This window comes from Rhyacophila brunnea, unplaced genomic scaffold (assembly GCF_057557595.1).
Source record: "Rhyacophila brunnea isolate RB1 unplaced genomic scaffold, BYU_Rbru_1.0 scaffold_1, whole genome shotgun sequence".
In the NCBI taxonomy this organism is placed as follows: domain Eukaryota; kingdom Metazoa; phylum Arthropoda; class Insecta; order Trichoptera; family Rhyacophilidae; genus Rhyacophila; species Rhyacophila brunnea.
This window is the reverse complement of record NW_028232751.1, coordinates 7,790,742-7,809,987: the sequence shown is the minus strand read 5'-3', so window position 1 is coordinate 7,809,987 and position 19,246 is coordinate 7,790,742. Positions and strand designations below refer to the sequence as shown.

The window sequence follows — 19,246 nt, the reverse complement described above, 5'->3', positions numbered from 1 at the left end:
CTTCCATAATTTGATCATTTGAGGACGAGACTTCTTCAAGCTTATATTATATAGCTCATGACTGATAGCTACGAACTCAAGAAAGTTGAAAACCATATATATATTATAACATTATTATATAAGAATTCAACTGGTAAACAAATCCTACAATTGCTATACAGTCTCCTCTTGAAGAAAACTAAAATAAAGCTATACAAAACTCTTATCTATGGATTGGAATGCTGGGCCTTTCCAAAAAAAATGAGAGTGAACTGAATATCTTTGAAAGGAAGATATGACTATGTGTCTTCGGGGGTATATGAGACAAAAAGTGTTGAGGAAGGTAGGGAAAAGAAAAGTACTTACTCTATTTTTAATATTTCTTGGTCTAGTTTTTGTAGCTTACATTGTAGTCTTAGAATCAACATTGATGTCTGATAATATTCAGTTAGCGCATCAAGTTCTGCCTGACACTGCAGCTCTTGTTGCTCAAGAACTATAGCAATCTGATAAAATGAAAACATACATTCGTGAGATGAGATTTTTGATGAGATGATTAATATTATTATATTTTTTTGACCATGTCCGATCCTAATAAGATCGTATGGGCCTTCACATCGTGGAGGTTTGTATTAACAGAATATTGTTTTTACGAAAAATGGATATTAGCCACTTGCTCAACCTAATAGGTCCATATTTTTGACTCAAACACTAGTTGAAAAACAATGCGTTTTTGCCAGACCCAGGACTCGAACCTGGGACCCATGAAACTATAAGCCACTCGTGGGCGTACTATAATTAGTGTTAATTTGTTATTATTTCAAGGAAAACTTTTCAATTCAATGATTTTGTTGTCGTGAAATCCTAATTAGTTTTAAAGTATCTCACAAACTCAAAAATGTTGAAAAACACTGCGTCTATGGCAATGATCTATTTATATTTAAAATTTCTGAAGAATGAGTCTCCCCGTCACCATGGTGGTTTCCCAAGCCATAGGACAAGAATCGACACCCTGAGTGGTTGCAAGGTGTCTTCTAAGGAGTTAAAACTGATTTCTTTTTTACTGTGATGTAAAATTCAATATTAAAATTAATTGTTAATCGCTGTCTCAGTATTTGAATAACAGCTTGTCGCATATGGGCCCTTCTTTAGTTGAAATTTTATTTATATGACACAAGATTCACTTTGACTGAAAATAAAAGAATTCGGTTCAAAGTGGGTAGACTAGACAATTTCAAGTGAAATAATAATATATACACAAATAAAAACAGTCAGATATAAAGTCTTCAAGCGACTAATAACATGATACCGAATGTAATGTGTGCTAATTTAAAGTGTGAATAGAATAAGAGAAAGAAGGGAGAAAATGTGATGTTCAGTATCCACGTGTATTTTTAAATTCCGTGATTATTTTTTATGCGGCGGGGGGTTGTATGCTAATTGAGTGTTATAAAACAGGGTCGCGACTTGAGATAGGCAGGGAGCCTGTGCTATATCACATGCTAAGCAGCGATTTCCAAACTGGGAGGCGCGGAGTGTTGCAAAGGGAGGCGTGAAAATTGAACACAATTAATATAACCATAGGTTTGCAGTGTGTAAATGCATAGTTTATAAAACGGCCGCTAGATAAAAAACAGTCCTATAAAAGGTTATTTGCAAACCTGTCTGAAAATATGAAGACTAATTTTATAATACCTCACTACAATACTATTTTGAAACGCACTGGCTATCTTGTGAAAAAATGAAATAAAAGGGTCAAATCATAATGTTGAAATTTTAGGCAAATTTGTTTAGGAACGATAATTTTGTTGTTAAACTTGTCTATTTGGTGACATTTAAAAAAAATTGAGTGAATAAATCAATGCAAGAACCACTAATGCATTCACTGATTTAAAAAGACAAAGTGGAGGCATTCATAAAAAATTGGAGCTTAGGAAATCAAAACTACAAAAAAATAAGTTCGCCATGTCTCTACTATTAAATGATTTCTGCGCCAGATATATTGAAGCAAACAAAAATCTATTTACCGAGTTCTTGGTTAGTTTGCTAATGCACTTTTCACATTATTTTATTAATAGTAAAAAAAAGTCTGCTTTGTTTCATGGCTATTAAATGTTTTAAATATGTGGTTGTGCGTTGCTATTTGACATGATACCTATATGATTGATATATTTAAATGATACCTCTCGTGTATAATTTAGGAAACACTACATTAGAACACCACACTGCCCTTAACCCCAGCGATACGTAGGTGGGTCCGCCGAAGATCCTGGCCTGGGGGTCCGCTTCAGGATGTGGGGCCCATGATATAATCCATTTGTCAATGAACGATGATGAATTTGGATTGACTAACTATTGAAATTGATTGTGCTAATAAACGAGCACATTCGTCGCAAGAAAAACAAATTTAAAAATGAATATAATATAAGTATCTAGTAAAACCTTGTTAATTTTTATACATAATTTTTTTATTCATTTATGTATTAGGTAAGTAGTACATTGTTGACTATTTAAAAAGTTTCTGTATTACTTAATGAAATAAAAGGGGAGGGAGGCGCCAAGATTAGATTTTTTAAAAAGGGAGGTGTAGTAAAATAAAGTTTCGAAACCACTGCTAAGGTATAAAAACGAATTCCTGATAAATGTTTTAATCAATCCAGGCAATAAATTGGAAAATCACATCCAGAATATTGGATAGAGTAAACAATAAGAGTCTACATTTAGTACTGACATCTTTATTTAGCAAGAAGGTAGTGAAGGAGAATCACCACACAAGAGACATACCTCATTTTCAATTTCTTCGGGGGTAAGATCATGCTCAATGATGAAGATCCCATCAGTCCAGGCAAGCGGCTTAGATAAGAATTGTGCAATTGGGTCCATGACAGTTTCACCTGAAAACACATAAAACATTGATAAAACCCACTTTCGAGTATAAATTTAATAAATACGTTGAAAAATAGAAGCTGAAAAAAAGCGATTCACTTAATTCATTATCATTAAGGGGGGGACATGCTCCGCGTAGGTCAAAATGGAGCTTTTATGGTATTTTTAAAGCATGATCCTGGACATTCCTTAAACGTTGTAGATAATCTATTTATATAATTTTGAAGCCTTATTATCCTTTATATTTATTTTAAACATTTGATGACTGCATAAAGTATTTTTATTACAAAAAATAGTATTCTTTTAAACCTATCGCTCTAATGTTTTAGAATATAGTCATTTTTCAGTACATCCATGTGCAGTGGTGTTAAGATTTTTTACATTTATTTATTTTTAAACGCATTAATAAAACTATAAGTATAATTTATGTCGACATTATTATAGTGAAATATTTACGATAAAAAATTATATTGATAATCTCTGTGATCCCAAATTTGACAAGTTTTCAAAAAGTATTCAAAAAATGCAAAAGGCAAGATTAGCACATTTGAAGATAATTCTAAAGATACTAATTATAAGCTATGTCTTTGACCATTCAAGTGTGATAAACATCCTACGAATAATGATTGCTTTATAATAATTATTGACCTAAGAAAAAGGTAGTATTTTTTTGAAATACGCCATTTCTTTTAGCATTTCCCAGTGGTTAAGCTACAACATACGGTCGTAGCCATAAATTGAAAAAATATAACTGAAGTAGGGAGTAAAACGCGTGTGTTTGAACATGTACAGTTGAAAAAAAAAGATTTTTTTTCGGTTAGGTTAATGTAAAAGTGATTTATCTATCTTGTCCCGTCTTTATCATGTTTTTTTTTATCTTATAAATAATCATATTGTCATCTCAACCAGTCTCAATCTACTGCCGGATGAAGGCATATCCTTACTGTCTCCACTCTACCCTGTTCTTAGTCTTTCATTGCCACATACTTCTACCCAACTTAATTATCTCATCGATCTAGCAGACTTATTGATCTTGGACTCTATGATGACCAGCAATAAGTAATCTGTTTTTCGAACGATGTGCCTTGCGCATCTTCAAAGTTTTTACACTTTGTATTATGCTCAACATTTTTGTTTGCTTCGTTACCCATTATTTCTTTTTCGACGTTCAGTAATATTTTATTCAGATATCCGAATGGACTCCATCCCAATTTTGATTTCCAGACAATTTATTTAGAAATGCCTCCATCTATATACATCTGGGAAATAATAATGTATAATTAATAATAATAACTAACCTGAATACTCTTCCGAGTCATCGTCCGTGTCATCTTCTGAGTCATCTTCCGAGTCATCTTCCGTTTCGTCTTCGTCAACCTCCATATAATGACTCGTACCAGTAGACAATCCGGATGTGGACGGTCTCGATAAGTGTTCTTGGTGCATGGTGTTGGGAGCCTGAACGGTTGCGATGGTTTGTGACATGCCAGTTTCTTCTTCAGGCCTATCATTCAATTCCTCCAAATTGTTGGCACTCTGCTCCTGTAAGCATTTTATTGTATAAATTTCGTTATTAATTATATGAAACATCATACACATAAAATATTTCCAGCATTTATCAAGCAAATTTATCAGCAAAAATCATCCCATTGACCGAGGTTACCAAAGTGTACGTAGTGAGTGGTTTGCAGTGGCGCCAATATAGTATCATTATTTGAGCCATTGTTTTGATATAAATTAGTTAAAGTACTCAGACCTCAATAGAAATCAAAGACGTTCATGATTGACGACAAGGAAGAGAATATTGTTTTTGAAATTGATAAGGTTGTGCAAACTTACAATAGGTAGTTATTTTATGCAGTTTAATTTGCCCTGGTGTTTTATAAAAGAAATGCTATAAAACATTAAATTTGATACAATATCATTTATTTATGAAAAGCTGTATTCAAACAAAAATTCCAAAATTATTCTTAATGAATGACAGCCATATATTATCAGGTCCAAAGTTAAATATGCCAGTTCTTAAAATGAATAAATTAGAAGGAATGGATCAAATAAAATCAAAAATATTAAAACTTTTTTATTGTATCCACAGCACAGAACAGATAATGATTAGAATACCGATAGGCTATATTCAATACGCCGCATCTTGATGCAGGGTTTTGAATGTGTGAGTGTCCTACGAAAATGAAGCACGCATTATGCACGTGCAATAGCGTGTGTAATACACCAACATTAAATGAGCGTAAATGCATAAACCGAGAGCAGTTTTTAGTATTCGACGTTAAACGTATTCTTAACACGTGTGTAAGTTTAACCCGGATTCTTCCTTACTCGAGTCGGTTACCTGCTTCGCCTTACCCGTTATGTATTTCAGTTCCCATTATTTCTGAGTTCCCTGATCCACACACAATCGCTAAGTGCGAGTGCGAGAGTGTAGTACTGTACGTTGTAGGTTTCCGACCATTCTCAACTTTTTTGATAATGAAAAATACACTTATAAATACACTTGCTCAACCAATCAGGTCCATACTGACTCCAAACACACTTTGAAAAACAATATGTGTATTTGCCAGACCCAATATTCGTACCTGGGACCCACTACATTATAAATAAGCTGACATGTAAGCCATTCGGCCATTGTGGGCGTACAATTGCATTTTAACAATTGCTAATAATTTTCTTACACAATATAAATTGGTATAGTATACATTAATTTTCATTTCTGTTTAAAAAAAATTTTACTTACAAGCATATTTTCATGGTTTTGTTTACTTATAACACTAATTAAGTCAAATGTAATTCAATCCTAGTTGATATTATGACGTTCAAACATATGGCACCTATCCAAATACAGGCGGTCCTAGACTTTCGTGCGTTTTGCTTTCATACAATTGGCTATTTTGTACATTTCTTAATATTTAGATCTTTGTCAATAATGCAAAAACCATACGCTTCCATGCAGCTTATTTCTTTAATGTATGTGTAAATATTTTGGCCTTATAAAATTATAAACATGAGTGAGAAACTGCACTGTTGATACGGACAAAAAAAATACGATTGACACAAAGATGGAAAAATCTAGGAGTTCTAAAATCGGCGAATCTTTTGCTTCAATCAGTCATTCATATGACAATAAATGTTCAATTTTCAAAAACAAGATTATAATATTAAAGAATATGTTCAAAATTGTCAAAATATATCTTCAAGGATTGTTTTTAAATGAGTGATGGATGAAGTCTTTGTCATCATGGATTGATGATCAACGTCAAAACGTCCCTTTGAATTTTTCTATTATTCAAGCCAAGGTTCTTAATTCTAAAGAAGATTCTAAGATGGATTTTTAAGCAAGTAACGACTGGTTCGACAAATTTAAGCTGAGGTGTTCTCTACATAACATTAAACTCACTGAAGAAGCTGCCAGCGCAGATAAAGATGCTGCAAATGAATTTATTTCCTCATTGTTCAAAATATTTAAATATACACTCATACATTCGTATACACTTTCAGGAACTAATTACGTAGGAAAGTTCAGGATTGTCTGCGTGGTATATTAGGTAAGTTGAGGTGTTAGTGTGTATTTTATTTTTAAACGTTACTCATTATCCAGTTATGTATTTATCGCACAGACCTTATCAAATTAAACATTGCCACTGGATAGTGTATCTGATGGAGCTGTCCTCCAATTTGCAAATGACATACAAGACAAATAATCCCATAAATTTTAAATTACAATAAAAATATCGCTGATTTAGCATGTGGATTTGAATCAATCTGCTATAATATTATGATCCTAGGGAAGATCTGCTATTATCCAACAAATTTAATGCTCCATGAATGTAGAAAATAAATTGTCAAACTTTGGCACTTTTCATATATCATAATTAGAATAAAGATATTTCAGAAAAAATCAACTTTTAAACTAGAGAAATACCGGGAAACATAGAATCTATTTACGGTTTAACTTGATTTGGCAAGAATATATAAAAAATAATATTATAAAAGCAGAAAGTCATACAAAAACTATAGATAGGTAGTGTAGGTACCATAATAGTTATGGTAGTTTTCAGTTTTAAAAACTTTTTATACCTTGTGTTCGTTCGGTCGCTCCATGTTAAAAAATTAAATAAATAGCACTCAAACTAAATATTAAAAAAAAAAACTGTGAAAAATACGATAAACTCTGGGTTACTACGGTACTTTTTATATTAATATAACTGTTTTTGAAGTTTGAATGTTTTAGCTGACTAATTGACTATATTCCAACTTTGAACTCGTTTTGAAGTTTGTGACGAAAGACGAAAGAATGATTGTGTTGCCAGCCAATAAAATAAAATCATTTGAGCATAAAATAATAAATCATCCAACATGATTAAGTATAATGAAAAAAGTTGCATATGAAAGATTGATATTTTGTAGTTCGTATAATTTAATTAAATTCATTAATGTATTTATTACAGTAAAATCATAATTATCATAATAATTGTATCTTGGTATTACATACAGAGGATAGTATCTTAGCTACGTTTATTACAAACTTTTTTATTTTAAAAGCTGTTTTCTATGATAAACAGCTTTCAAACAATCTTTTTTGGAATAAAGAAAACATGAAGGTGTAATCTAGTTTCATAAAAAATATTACCTATGCATGTTTTTATAAAATTATTAAATACTACAAAACACATAGCTAGTTAACTAGGTTAGTTTAAAATTAATTAGACAGTTTATTATAGTACTATTTACAAGTCAAAATAAACGTATTTTGTAAACATAATTAAAGGTTAAAATTAATATAATGGCCAAACAAAAAGATGCCGGGACCAAAGAGATTGGACGGTCATATTATTGTCTATGGTGCTTGCCGGCCGTTGTGTAAACCAGTGTTGCCAACCGTACTTGTTATACTATAATTTTGGTACGCGTACTATGTACGATATAAAACAGGTATAGTACGCCCAAAATACTATAATTTTGAATATCGTACTATAATTTATAATATAAAAGTACAATAATTTCGCATTTGCCATGTCGCAATCGAGACGTCTTTGAAAATTTGGGAAATCTGCGGCCCGCGGCGAAATATTTTCCCTAAAAAAAACGAGCCGACTATGAAAAATAGGGAACCTGCGGCCCGCGGTGAAATATTTACACACCCTTCTAAATTCTCCGTTATTTTTTTTCTGAGTTACAAAAAACCTATCATTTTTAACAGAATATGACAACGCGTACTATATTTTATTCCCAAATACTATAATTTTGGAGGCTCTGTACTAATACATACAATGGCAACATTGATACGGTCGACAGACGAACTCCCGCGCAGTTATTTTCATTGTTCTTTACCTGTCATTGGCATTTTACGAATTTATTTACAAGTTAAAAAGAAAGCAGATTAGAAAGCTCTTTTGAGTAAACAATTTAAAAGTGTGGTGTGAACAGTGTTAATTGATATATGAAGTATTTCTATCAGCGTGGAAAAGTATAAATTTTGCTGTTTTAAGAAAACCAAAGTTGTCAAGATGTCAGACCAACCTAACAATTCGTTGATGAACAAAACGAAAATGAAACATGCACGATTACGGTTTCAATTTATCGGGAGTAATTCTACGAAAACAGAATCTTCGCCTCCGAAGAAGCGGAAACAATCTGTGCAAAACGATGACATCCCGGTTAAAGTAGGGAAACTAACATGCAACGAGAATAAACTGTCCACAAAAACTGTCATTGAACCGGTAATCGTGAGTGACGATGAAGAGAAACCGTTCACACCTGAAAAAAGACCTTCGGACAATACCCTAGACTCCAAAAGGAAACGTAATGTTTCCCAAAAAAGTCCACTCAGTAAATCTAAGTCAAACAATGTCAAAAAAACAGCACAGACTGCGGTAGCCGAGATGGCCATCATTAAAGATGTGACGACGGGATCTGAGGATGTTATAAACTTAGTAAGTAAATTAATACCTACTCACAGGAAGACTGTAAGTGACATTGTGTACAAGACCGCATTTGCGGCATGGCAGGCGAGGTGGACCGCCTCCCCCAAGGGGCGGCACACTTACCGTTTTTTTCCAGACGTATTCTGCAGGCACCAAACTAGAAGACTCCAACCTTCGCACTGGATTAGCCAGTTCCTCACCGGCCATGGCAATTTCGCCGCCAGACTCCACGAGTTTGGCTTGATAGTAGATGGGCCGGGTTGTACCTGCGGGCATGACCACCAAGATGTTGAACACATCCTCTGGGATTGCCCGCTTATGGAATTCGAACGAGCGGAGCTGTTTGCCAGGGTCCGTCCTCACACGGGCCCAATTGGTCATGGAGATCTGGTAGCAACCGAGGCCAACTTTGCGGCATTTGAGAAATTTGCAGTGTCGTATGGGGAGCGGGACAGTCCCGACTCTTCTGTAGACTCATCCATTTCAATTCGTGACACTCAGTATGCGGGTACACAAAGCGCTTAACGTCAGCGGACAGCAGAGCCAGTCCAAAAAACAAAAAATTTTCTTTCTTAACTTTCTTCTTTAAGCACTACGGTGCATGGTTGCAGCATCAGTCCCGTGCGGCTCCGTCTCGGGACGGAATGAGCACTTAAAATCACTTCTTTCAGACACGTTTAAAGCGTCATAGAAAGCGGCCGTGCATATATGACGGGTGGTGGTGGGCACTTTAACGTATGTTCTATTAGTAACAATAATAACATATTTGTTGACATGTTTTCTTTTTAAAGTAAATGGGTAACGTTTTTAGTCATCTTTACACGATTTAAGAATTAATTGGCACGTCGCCATCACGAAGCAAAGTGACGTGTCTCTAGCTCGACGTTCTCTCACTGAATGCGAGCGAGTCCAAAATTTCGTCGCGCCTACAGTTGAAAATTATTTTGCCAATTGCCGTATTTTTTCCTTTTCTTACTTTGGTCACGTGCGAAGAAACGAAAACATGTCTCTGATCCCAAGTATTGTGCCAAAATTTTTCAAAAATTGCCTTCAGTTGGCTATAATTGAATTTATCACAATGTCTGTATTTTGGTTTCGGTAGCTAATCCTTGAACATCTGATTTTCATCTTCCGAGCTTCACTTCGCTTATCATGTTTAATTTTTTCGTTTTTGTGTTTTGTAAATCCCAAGTAACCTTTCCCTTCCATTCTTAATTTCTTATTTATGTTGCGTTTCCATTTCGATGCATCACCTTTCTTACTTCTTTTTCGACATTCGTTCATATTATAGTCTTCCACATCAGCAAGCTGCATTGGTGAACTAATCATATTAGATGGAATATTTTCGGGCTCAACATCTTCATCAGAGATCAATGTCACTGTCACTATCATTACTCGGTGCATAGCTACCATCAGATTGCTCACTAAATAGACTTGTATTGATATGTTTTGTAAAGGATAACTAAGACTACAAATGAATTTTAATATGCCGTTCCATAGTATATGATTTTATTTGTTTAATTACAATTTTACAAATCATACAAACGGCAACAATAGAATCTTGCATATTCTTATTTTGCACAATCAAATATATTTCTTCCCATTCTTTGTGAAACTTTCTCTTCTCTTCCCGAAAAGTGCGTCTTCGTTTACCTGGTATTTCCAAAGTCTAAAAAAGAATGTAGAATGTGGAATAAATTAATATACAGATGTTTTCCTAAACATAAAAAAAACAAACAAAAAGTACTCACTGTAAAACTGAACGTCTTTAGATAAACTCTTACTGAAGATAATCACGCGATTCTAACATGTATAAGCGTAGGTCATCGTGCAACTGACCGAAATATTGTAAAGCAGCCCGAAGACTCCAACAAAAACAAATTTGAAAAAAGTATTGCCTCATCTCTCTCTTTTGAATATGATAAAAATAAAATGGTGACGACTCTTTCCGTATTTGGTCCCACATTTAAACAAATGCGTGAAATTGTATTGTGCAGCCTTTCTAAAAGAGGCACCTAGTGGAAAAATACGAAGCTTGCAATTTGAGACATTTTTTTGATAAATATGTATCTGAAAACATTAAAAGAAAAATATTTTTTATTTTAAGTCAAAGATAAACCTACAATTTAAGAAAAGTATTATAGGGTATTAAGTTTTATATTTTTTGTGACAGATTTTTGACTAATTCATAGTTTTAATATTTTTTATATTCATTTTAAAAAACATCGATTTTTATAAAAATATAAATGTGTATAACTTGAAATCCTAAAACAAATAAATTAAAATACAACACTGGACAATGAAATTTCTGCACCATATAAATAATCACATATTCAAATCCAAAATGGAAGAAGGATTTGGATCAGGTCCTACTTAAAAAAGTGTGAAACAATAGGTACCTAATATAGACCAGGAATTAGTAAAGTTATTGATAATTATTTATTTAAAAACTTTAAAGGAATGTCAAAATTTGACGTTTAATTGAAATTTTATGTTTGTGCTTTGATAGTTGGCCTTTTTATATTAGTATCATTATAAAGTTTGGCTTCGACGTTCCATAGCTCCGGACGTAAATAAACCTCATTAATAAGCTCCAATACCCTGTCGTTTGTCCATTAATATTAATAACGACACAGTGAAAAATTATAACAATGTATTGTCGGCTGTCACTGCAATGTTTTTATTGTTGCTAGGAGTGAGGTCAAACAGAGAGCGAGAATGAAATAGATTTATCTGGCAATTATTGCCGTATTTTCGATTGCATTCGATAATCGATATATCGACCAATCATGTTACCGGAAAGCAAAGGCAATGGATGGAAAGTTTCGGCAACGTAGACTACTAGTTTCGTATTTTGGGGAATTATTAACAGCATCTCAATTACCGTATCATATTGCTGTAAAAAGTTGCTCGTTTATTCTGCACCCTGGCACTATGTTTTTGTTAATTTCGCAAGAATTGTTATTTTGTACTTACAATATTTTATCTACACTATGCCACCTATATTTATAGGCCTACACAGAGTGGAGGTTCTATTAACAGATGTTTTTTTAAATCATGAATGGTTGTTGGCTATTTATCCTAACAGTTGGGTTCGGGATGAAATGCACATTGAATAAACAAAATGTGACGTTTACTATATGTGGAAATTCCAATCCACACCCGTGGCGTCAAGACGCCATTCTGGCATTACTTGAGATACTCTACCTGTTACCTACTAATTCTTATTATTATCTTCGATTAATCCTTTCTGAATAACACTTGACAGAAGGACGTGTAGTTGGTTTGAATTTATATTGTAAATAAGCGGCTTTATTTTTTTTACCATGTCCGATCCTAATAAGATCATGTGCCTCCACAGAGTGTATTAACAGATTTTGTTTTTACGAGAAATGAATGTTAGCCACTTGCTCAACCTATTAGGTCCATACTCTGACTCATACACAAATTTAAAAACAATATGTGTACTTGCCAGACCCACGATCTTGAAATAACTACAAATTTTGCATTACAGGTTCACTTGTAGCAAAAGAAGACGTTTTTCTACTTGATTTATTGACCAGTGCTGCATTACATTGGTGTTACAAGCATGTAGTTTAGTATGTCATATTGTGTACATTGTAAAAATTGTCAAATAGGCCAGTCCTCATGGTGCAGTGCATAAGGCATTACAGGTTCACTTGTAGCAAAGAAGACATTTTTGTACTAGATTTATTGACCAGCGCTGCATTACATTAGTGTTACATGCATGAAGTTTAGTATGTCATATTGTGCATATCGTAAAAAATGCCAAATAGGCCAGTCCTCATGGTGCAGTACATAAGGCGCTGGGCTTCCATCCTGGAGCTTTGGATTCAATTCCCAGTGAGCACACAATATATTTATGTGATTTTCTCAAAGCCGGAGTGTTTGTGATTAATCAAAATTACTAACAACCACCTTGTACGAAAAAGCAAGGACATTTATTAAAAATTGCAAAAAAAAAATAGGCAAGGCCATCAAAGATTATGGGCATAAATAAGATTTTATAGCAGCCATCATAAATTTTTTTTTTATGTATACTCATTCAACCATACTAAAAATGTTTTAGAATCGCTATCAAGTTTTGTAGTACAAACAGTTCATATGAATCTCACTAGTGTTAGTCCAAACTCTATATTAGGACAATGTTAGGACCGAACTGATTATAAAATCGTTTGCATATTATGGTGATGACATAATGTCGGTTGTCAAAGTATTTAATAGTTTTTTAAAAGTGGTTTTCGTTGATATTTGCAGGATAAATGGCCTCGTTCCGACGATGCCATCAAATCGGAGCTCACAAAAGCCGTGGAGGCGGTGCAAGAGCCGAACGCCGTGAACGCAAAAAAGATCTTTCTGCAACCCGCCAAAGACCCCTGGAACCACCCGGTTTCCTTGCAGATCACAACAGGAGTTCAACCCCAACCTCAAAATGGTGAATTATTTTAAGCAACTTTATAATTTATCTCTTTCATTTTTACTCATGCTAATAACGATGATTTCTGAATTGAGGCGCTGAGTCGCTAAAGTAGCTCCTGAGGGTTTTTTGAGTTTTGAGTAAATCACGAAAAACTGTTATGGACAGTGTGTTAACTTTTTGTGTAATTTAAGTTGTAAAATAAAACCCCAAATTCAATTAATATGCGGCAATATTCCAAATAAATTCATTTTAATTGTCCGGAGAGCGGACTTGAGTCGCTCGCTGTCGCAAGGAGTAAAATTTGTTACTCACATTTTGACATTCCATGTCAATAGAGTCGAATTTGGCACTTTTTGGAACATGGTCGGCCGGAAATGACAGCTCAGCAGCGGCCCCCGTATTTATTTCAATTACTTAATATAGATATTTTAGAATTTATTTTGCCAAACAAATATTTTGTGGCCATACTTACCTACTAGCTGGTAGATCTTTTTTTACATTGCATCTATTTAGCTTTTAACCCATCTTACGCGTCAACTGAATTTAGTCAGTCTATACGCGCGGGTCGTCAGCTGACTAAAATTTCAATTTTCATTTGCCTAGTACTGCTTTCGGCCAGGCGCACAAAATCGAATATTGATTTAATTTATTCAGAAATCATCCTTCTCCTGACATCTGTCGATGTATAGCCTAAACTTTTGTTCTATCTAATTTAAATAAATATTTTTCGGGAGCGTGTCTCAGATAAAAAAAATACACTCATCGGGTCACTTCAAATTTGCCGCTTATATCGGCCGGATCGCTTCTCAGTGCAGATACATCGAAGAAATTTTACTGATGTGTTTGTAACCATATGAGTTCGCGATATAATATGTTATAATGTTTTTTAGTGATTGAAAAACTATTTGGTGCGTAAAGTGTTATATAGAATATTCGAAAGTTACATTGATCAATGTGAATTTACAAAACATTTTTACAAAAGGAATGCTTTTGGAGGTTGCATTCATTCGTCTAGCTGCTAGTATATTATCCGCGAGTTAATAGTTTCGGAAAATAATTTGAACACGGTGTAAGTTAAATTTAAGAGTCCGCAATTTAATATTTCTCCTTGTTTATCATTGATTAACATTTTTAAATACTGTTTTCCGGACAAAAATTGTTTATTTACCCTAGTTATCAGTCATTTATAAAGAAAAGATACATTAAGTGAATTGAATTAAGTGAATGAACATTTTCACACAATCGAAAATTTCTTCGTACAAAAAGTTTCTACTTTTCAAAAGTACTACGATGATTCAGATACTTCCAGGCCCTATCAGAAAGTGCTACTGCCGCCTCTAATTCAAATGTAAATAGTAATGTTGACGATCTGTCTTCTTGGACTACTGGGCCTTTCATACCGGTTCACGAATTTCATGATTTCTTTTCTGGAGTCAGCCCGCACACAAATTTATCACATAGCTCTAAAGAGTCTAAAGAAATAGATTTTTTTGAACATTTTTTGAATGCAAATAATATAATGGGCAGAATCGTAATCGAAACAAATAACTACATAGTATACAGAAAACATTCGTTGTCGTTGCCGAAATCACGAAAGCATAAGTTTCGGAAGTATTCAAGATATATCTGTTCCATGTGCCTTTATCTGTATACCCGTGTTTTAGACAATATCATGAAAAGCTTAATTATTAAAATTGCTTATTATTAAATTATTAAAGTGAAAAAAAAATATTATTACGTAGAACAATTAATTGGTGTTGATTTTATGTGTTCTGTATAGAGTAGGTATAGGGTCATGATTACTTATCAAAACAAACTAATAATAATTAAATTATAATGGTGTAAATAAAATATTTGTCGAAATTTATTAAGTGGTTTGGGTAGCCGGTTGACTATAAGAATACTGAACTGTTTATCATCTGTCATCGACGCACTTATACAGCGCTGATTCGTCACTGTCATGGCAGCACTAGGGTATGCCGGCATTTTTTCTATGAAGCAATCTTGTTCGAATGTTTATTTTTAAAGTCGCATAAAATATGAGGTTCGGTCATAATCATTTTTAACTTGACACCGATTTTTTAGGACTCTATTTGTGTATATTTGACTGACATTAATTACGATTTATTGATGGTTGAAATCACAATGCGCACTGTTGTATTAAGCCAGGATTCGTAATGCTTTGAAAGGGTTAAATTCGTTTTTTGGCTTAACTCTAGTAAACACCGATTATTTGAGTTACCGTCAAATGGGGCGTCATTGAAATCGAGGGGCTACTTTGAACATGTTTTTGAAATTGGCAATACAGTACCCATAGTAACGGTATGATTATGATTTGCCAGTCTATTTTAAAAGATAAATCTATGGTCTACTTGTCAAACTACAAATACGGTAATTAAGTGTCCGATTTGTTGAATCAGAATCTCAAACATCAAGGTGAATTTGGTTTCTTATTTGACGAGCTATAAAATGTGAGTACCCTTTTATTATTATCGTATTAATCCAATGATTATTTAAATACAATAGTGATATCACTATTTCTTTTTCATATTTTTAATTCAAATTTATTGAGGTTAAGTACACTTTTGTGTAACATGCTGATTTTGGTTTTGGGGCGTCATTGATACGGGGGAATCAAAGTCGCCACCACACTTAATACCTACACAGAAGATGGTGTAGTTGCTAAATTTTAAGTATATTCTTGTGTTTTTTTTTTAATTCCTATGTTTTTAATTTCAGAATAAGATGGTACGATAGTACAAAAGAAAACTAGGTTCGAGAGCTTACAAAAACTACACGAATGATGCATTGGAAGAAGCGGTTTTAAAGATAAAAAAACAAAACTTTATCTATCAAGGCAGCTTCTTGGCAGTATAAAATTTCTTTTGGAACCCTCCACAATAAATTAAATGGAAAACACACAAGGAAAGTCAGGGGTGTTACAATTTCGTCGACACAGAACAAAATGCACTCATAGAAGCAGTGACTAAATGTGGCGACTGGGAATTTTCCTTAAATATTCAAGATTTGCAAATGTTCGTGAAATATTATTTAGAACAGCAAGGTAAAATAGTACCTGTTTTTACAAATAATAAATCTGTAAAGGATTGGGCCTTATTTCTATTGAAGAGACATACATCCGTCGTATCACAGCGACTAGCCGCCAATATAAAGCGTTCTCGGGTAGCAGTGTCTCACAACAAACAATGACTATTATCAATCCTGATCAGATTGTCAACACTATAAATCCTCAGACTAGGTACATCAAAACCATCTACACTAAAAATAAGGGATTACATTCTTGCAAATTTTATATTGAAATGTTACAAATTGTATCTATATGTATAGTCGTCAAAGTAATTTATGGGATATAAAAGTAAAGGTAGAAGGAATGTGTTTATTGCTGTAGAAAATGAAAAGACGATATTATTAAAATTTTACCTGACCCTGAAATAATAAACCATTATATAAATACTGTTGTGTATCAGCACACTGATATCAAAGGAGTTTAAATTATTTTATTAGTTATTTTGCATTGTAATTTTGGTCTCGTATAAAAATGTTCCTATTTCTTTGTTGTTTACCCTGTACTTTTTAACATGATGAATAAATACTATAATGCAAATCTGTACATTTTTTTGTTTATTTTTTTGGTTGAGAAGACGTTTTCATATTTTTATTTTATTGAGTAACTCACGGGGTGCCATTGATACCCTATCAAAGTCACCCGACTGTAACTTAGTGCTTGTAACTCTTGAAAAAAATAATGAAATATAAGGATGGGTTTGAAATTCCACATATAAACTAACGAAGCCACACCCCATGGTGTGACTTTGATCGGGTACATTTTATTTTTTATTTCCATACATATTCGTTAAAATGTCAATATAATGTTATCATTCGGTTGGTATATATAATGCAATATTTACATTATTTTTTTCAGTCTATTCCTTTAGTCAAATTTCAAAATATAGTAAATATAAAATCAAAATCTACCAAACTAGCCCGCCCCACTTTACAGTAACGAGATTATAATGTACTAATTTATTTAATCAACTTATTTCCAATCATCCCCAGAAATCACATATTCACTTATTTTATATACTTCTGTAATTTCTTGCTTGCTGCTCATTAATAAACAATAATTCATTATTCTGAAAAAATGCTTTTTTATGTGTACAACCTTAATGATGTTGCAAGTTGAAATATGTGTTTACTTTTAACTAAATAAATACATCTCAAAAAGTATGTTAAGTAATTAATTATATGACTAATTCCGCTATTGCATGTAAAAATGATGCGTTAAGTACTTAAATAAACAAATTCATCATCAGCCGGGGTCAATCCACTGCTGGATGAAGGCCTCCCCAGCTTTCTCCAACTCTCTCGGTCCTGTGTCGTTCGCTGCCACGTATTTCCACCGAACTTTACCAGTTCGTCAATCCAGCGGCTTTTAGGGCGACCCTGTGGCCGTTTCGTACCCCTTGGGTACCATTGGATGACAGCATTTGTCCAGCGGCCGTCCTTTCGGCGAGCAATGTGCCCCGCCCATCTCCATTTCAGCTGTTTGGCAACGTCTATTACATCGCGTACTCTTGTCTGCTTCCTAACCCATTCGTTTCTCTTACGGTCCTTTCGCGTGATGCCCAACATGCACCTCTCCATGCCTCGCTGTGTGACTCTTAGCCTTTGGACATCTCTCGTGTTGAGGGTCCACGTCTCGCAGCCATACGTGAGCACAGGTAGCACACATTGGTTGAACACCCTACGCTTAAGACATAATGGTAGATCACTCTTGAAGATACTATTCAGACGTCCGAAAGCACTCCATCTCAGCTTTGTTCTTCGAGCAATTTCATCGTGCATGCTTCCGTCTATGGACACCTGCTGTCCGAGATAGACGTAGCTGCTGACTTGCTCGAGTTGGGTGCCAGACATACAGATAATCGCAGGGTCCGAAAAACAGTTCCTCATCACTTTTGTCTTTGAGACATTTATCTTTAGACCTACCGTTTGACTGACATCCGCGAGTTCTTGCATTCTACCTTGGAAGTCTTTCGGGTCTTGTGAGAGTATAACAATATCATCTGCAAAGCGCAGGTGACTGAGGTGCTCTCCATTAATTGGAACACCTTTTTTCTCCCAATCAAGTTTCCTAAATAAGTCCTCAAGAGTAGCGGTGAATAGTTTAGGTGAAATGGTATCACCTTGCCGGACACCTTTTTTAATGGGGAATTTACACGACCGTTTGTGGAGTTTCACGCATGCTGTGGCATCACTGTATATACTGTTCAATATGTTTATGTAGCGCCTGGAAATTCCTTGGTTGCTAAGGGTGTCTATAATTGTGAATTTTTTTGATGGAATCAAACGCCTTTTCATAGTCTATAAAACCAAGATATAATAGCAGTTTGTATTCCTGGTAGCGCTCTATGATTTCCCTGACGACCTGTATATGATCCATAGTACTGTAGCCTCTTCTGAATCCGGCTTGCTCTCTTGGTTGGTTCTCGTCTAGAGCTGTTTCGACACGGTTTGAGAGTATTTTCGTGAAAACCTTATACAGAATTGGCAGTAGACTAATTGGTCGATAGTTTTTCAGATCTTCAGTGTCTCCTTTCTTATGGAGAATAATAATGGAGGCATTTTTCCATGACTCCGGGATGTTCTCTTCGTGCAGACAAGACGTGAACAGACGTGCGAGCACATCGCTCACCGTCCTCCCGGCCCGTTTGAGAACATCGATAGTCAGCCCATCTTCTCCCGGGGCATTCCCACTCTTCATGCACATTATAGCATATTCCACCTCTGTGGTAGTAACCTCGGGAAGAGGATCTCCATATTCTCCGTTCACCGAAAGATCTGAATTGATGTCAGTGTCATCTTTGTATAGAGCGCTGTAAAACTCTACAACAGTGTCCAGTAGATGATCCCAGTTACGCACGATACTTCCATCTTGCGCTTTTAGTGTCGTGATCTGCCGTCTCCCTATTGACAGATGCTG

General features: G+C 34.5%; 1 protein-coding gene across 1 annotated transcript in view; it reads left to right on the top strand.

Annotated features, from left to right (window-relative positions):
- The first annotated feature begins 8,170 nt into the window (after window positions 1-8,170).
- LOC147079444 (uncharacterized) overlaps window positions 8,171-19,246 on the top strand; it is a 42,073-nt gene continuing 30,997 nt past the window's right edge. Inside the window, exons 1-2 of the mRNA XM_085960553.1 lie at window positions 8,171-8,810; window positions 13,080-13,257. Coding sequence (XP_085816679.1) covers window positions 8,385-8,810; window positions 13,080-13,257 — 604 coding nt within the window. The 5' untranslated portion in view covers window positions 8,171-8,384. The remainder of the gene's footprint in view (window positions 8,811-13,079; window positions 13,258-19,246) is intronic.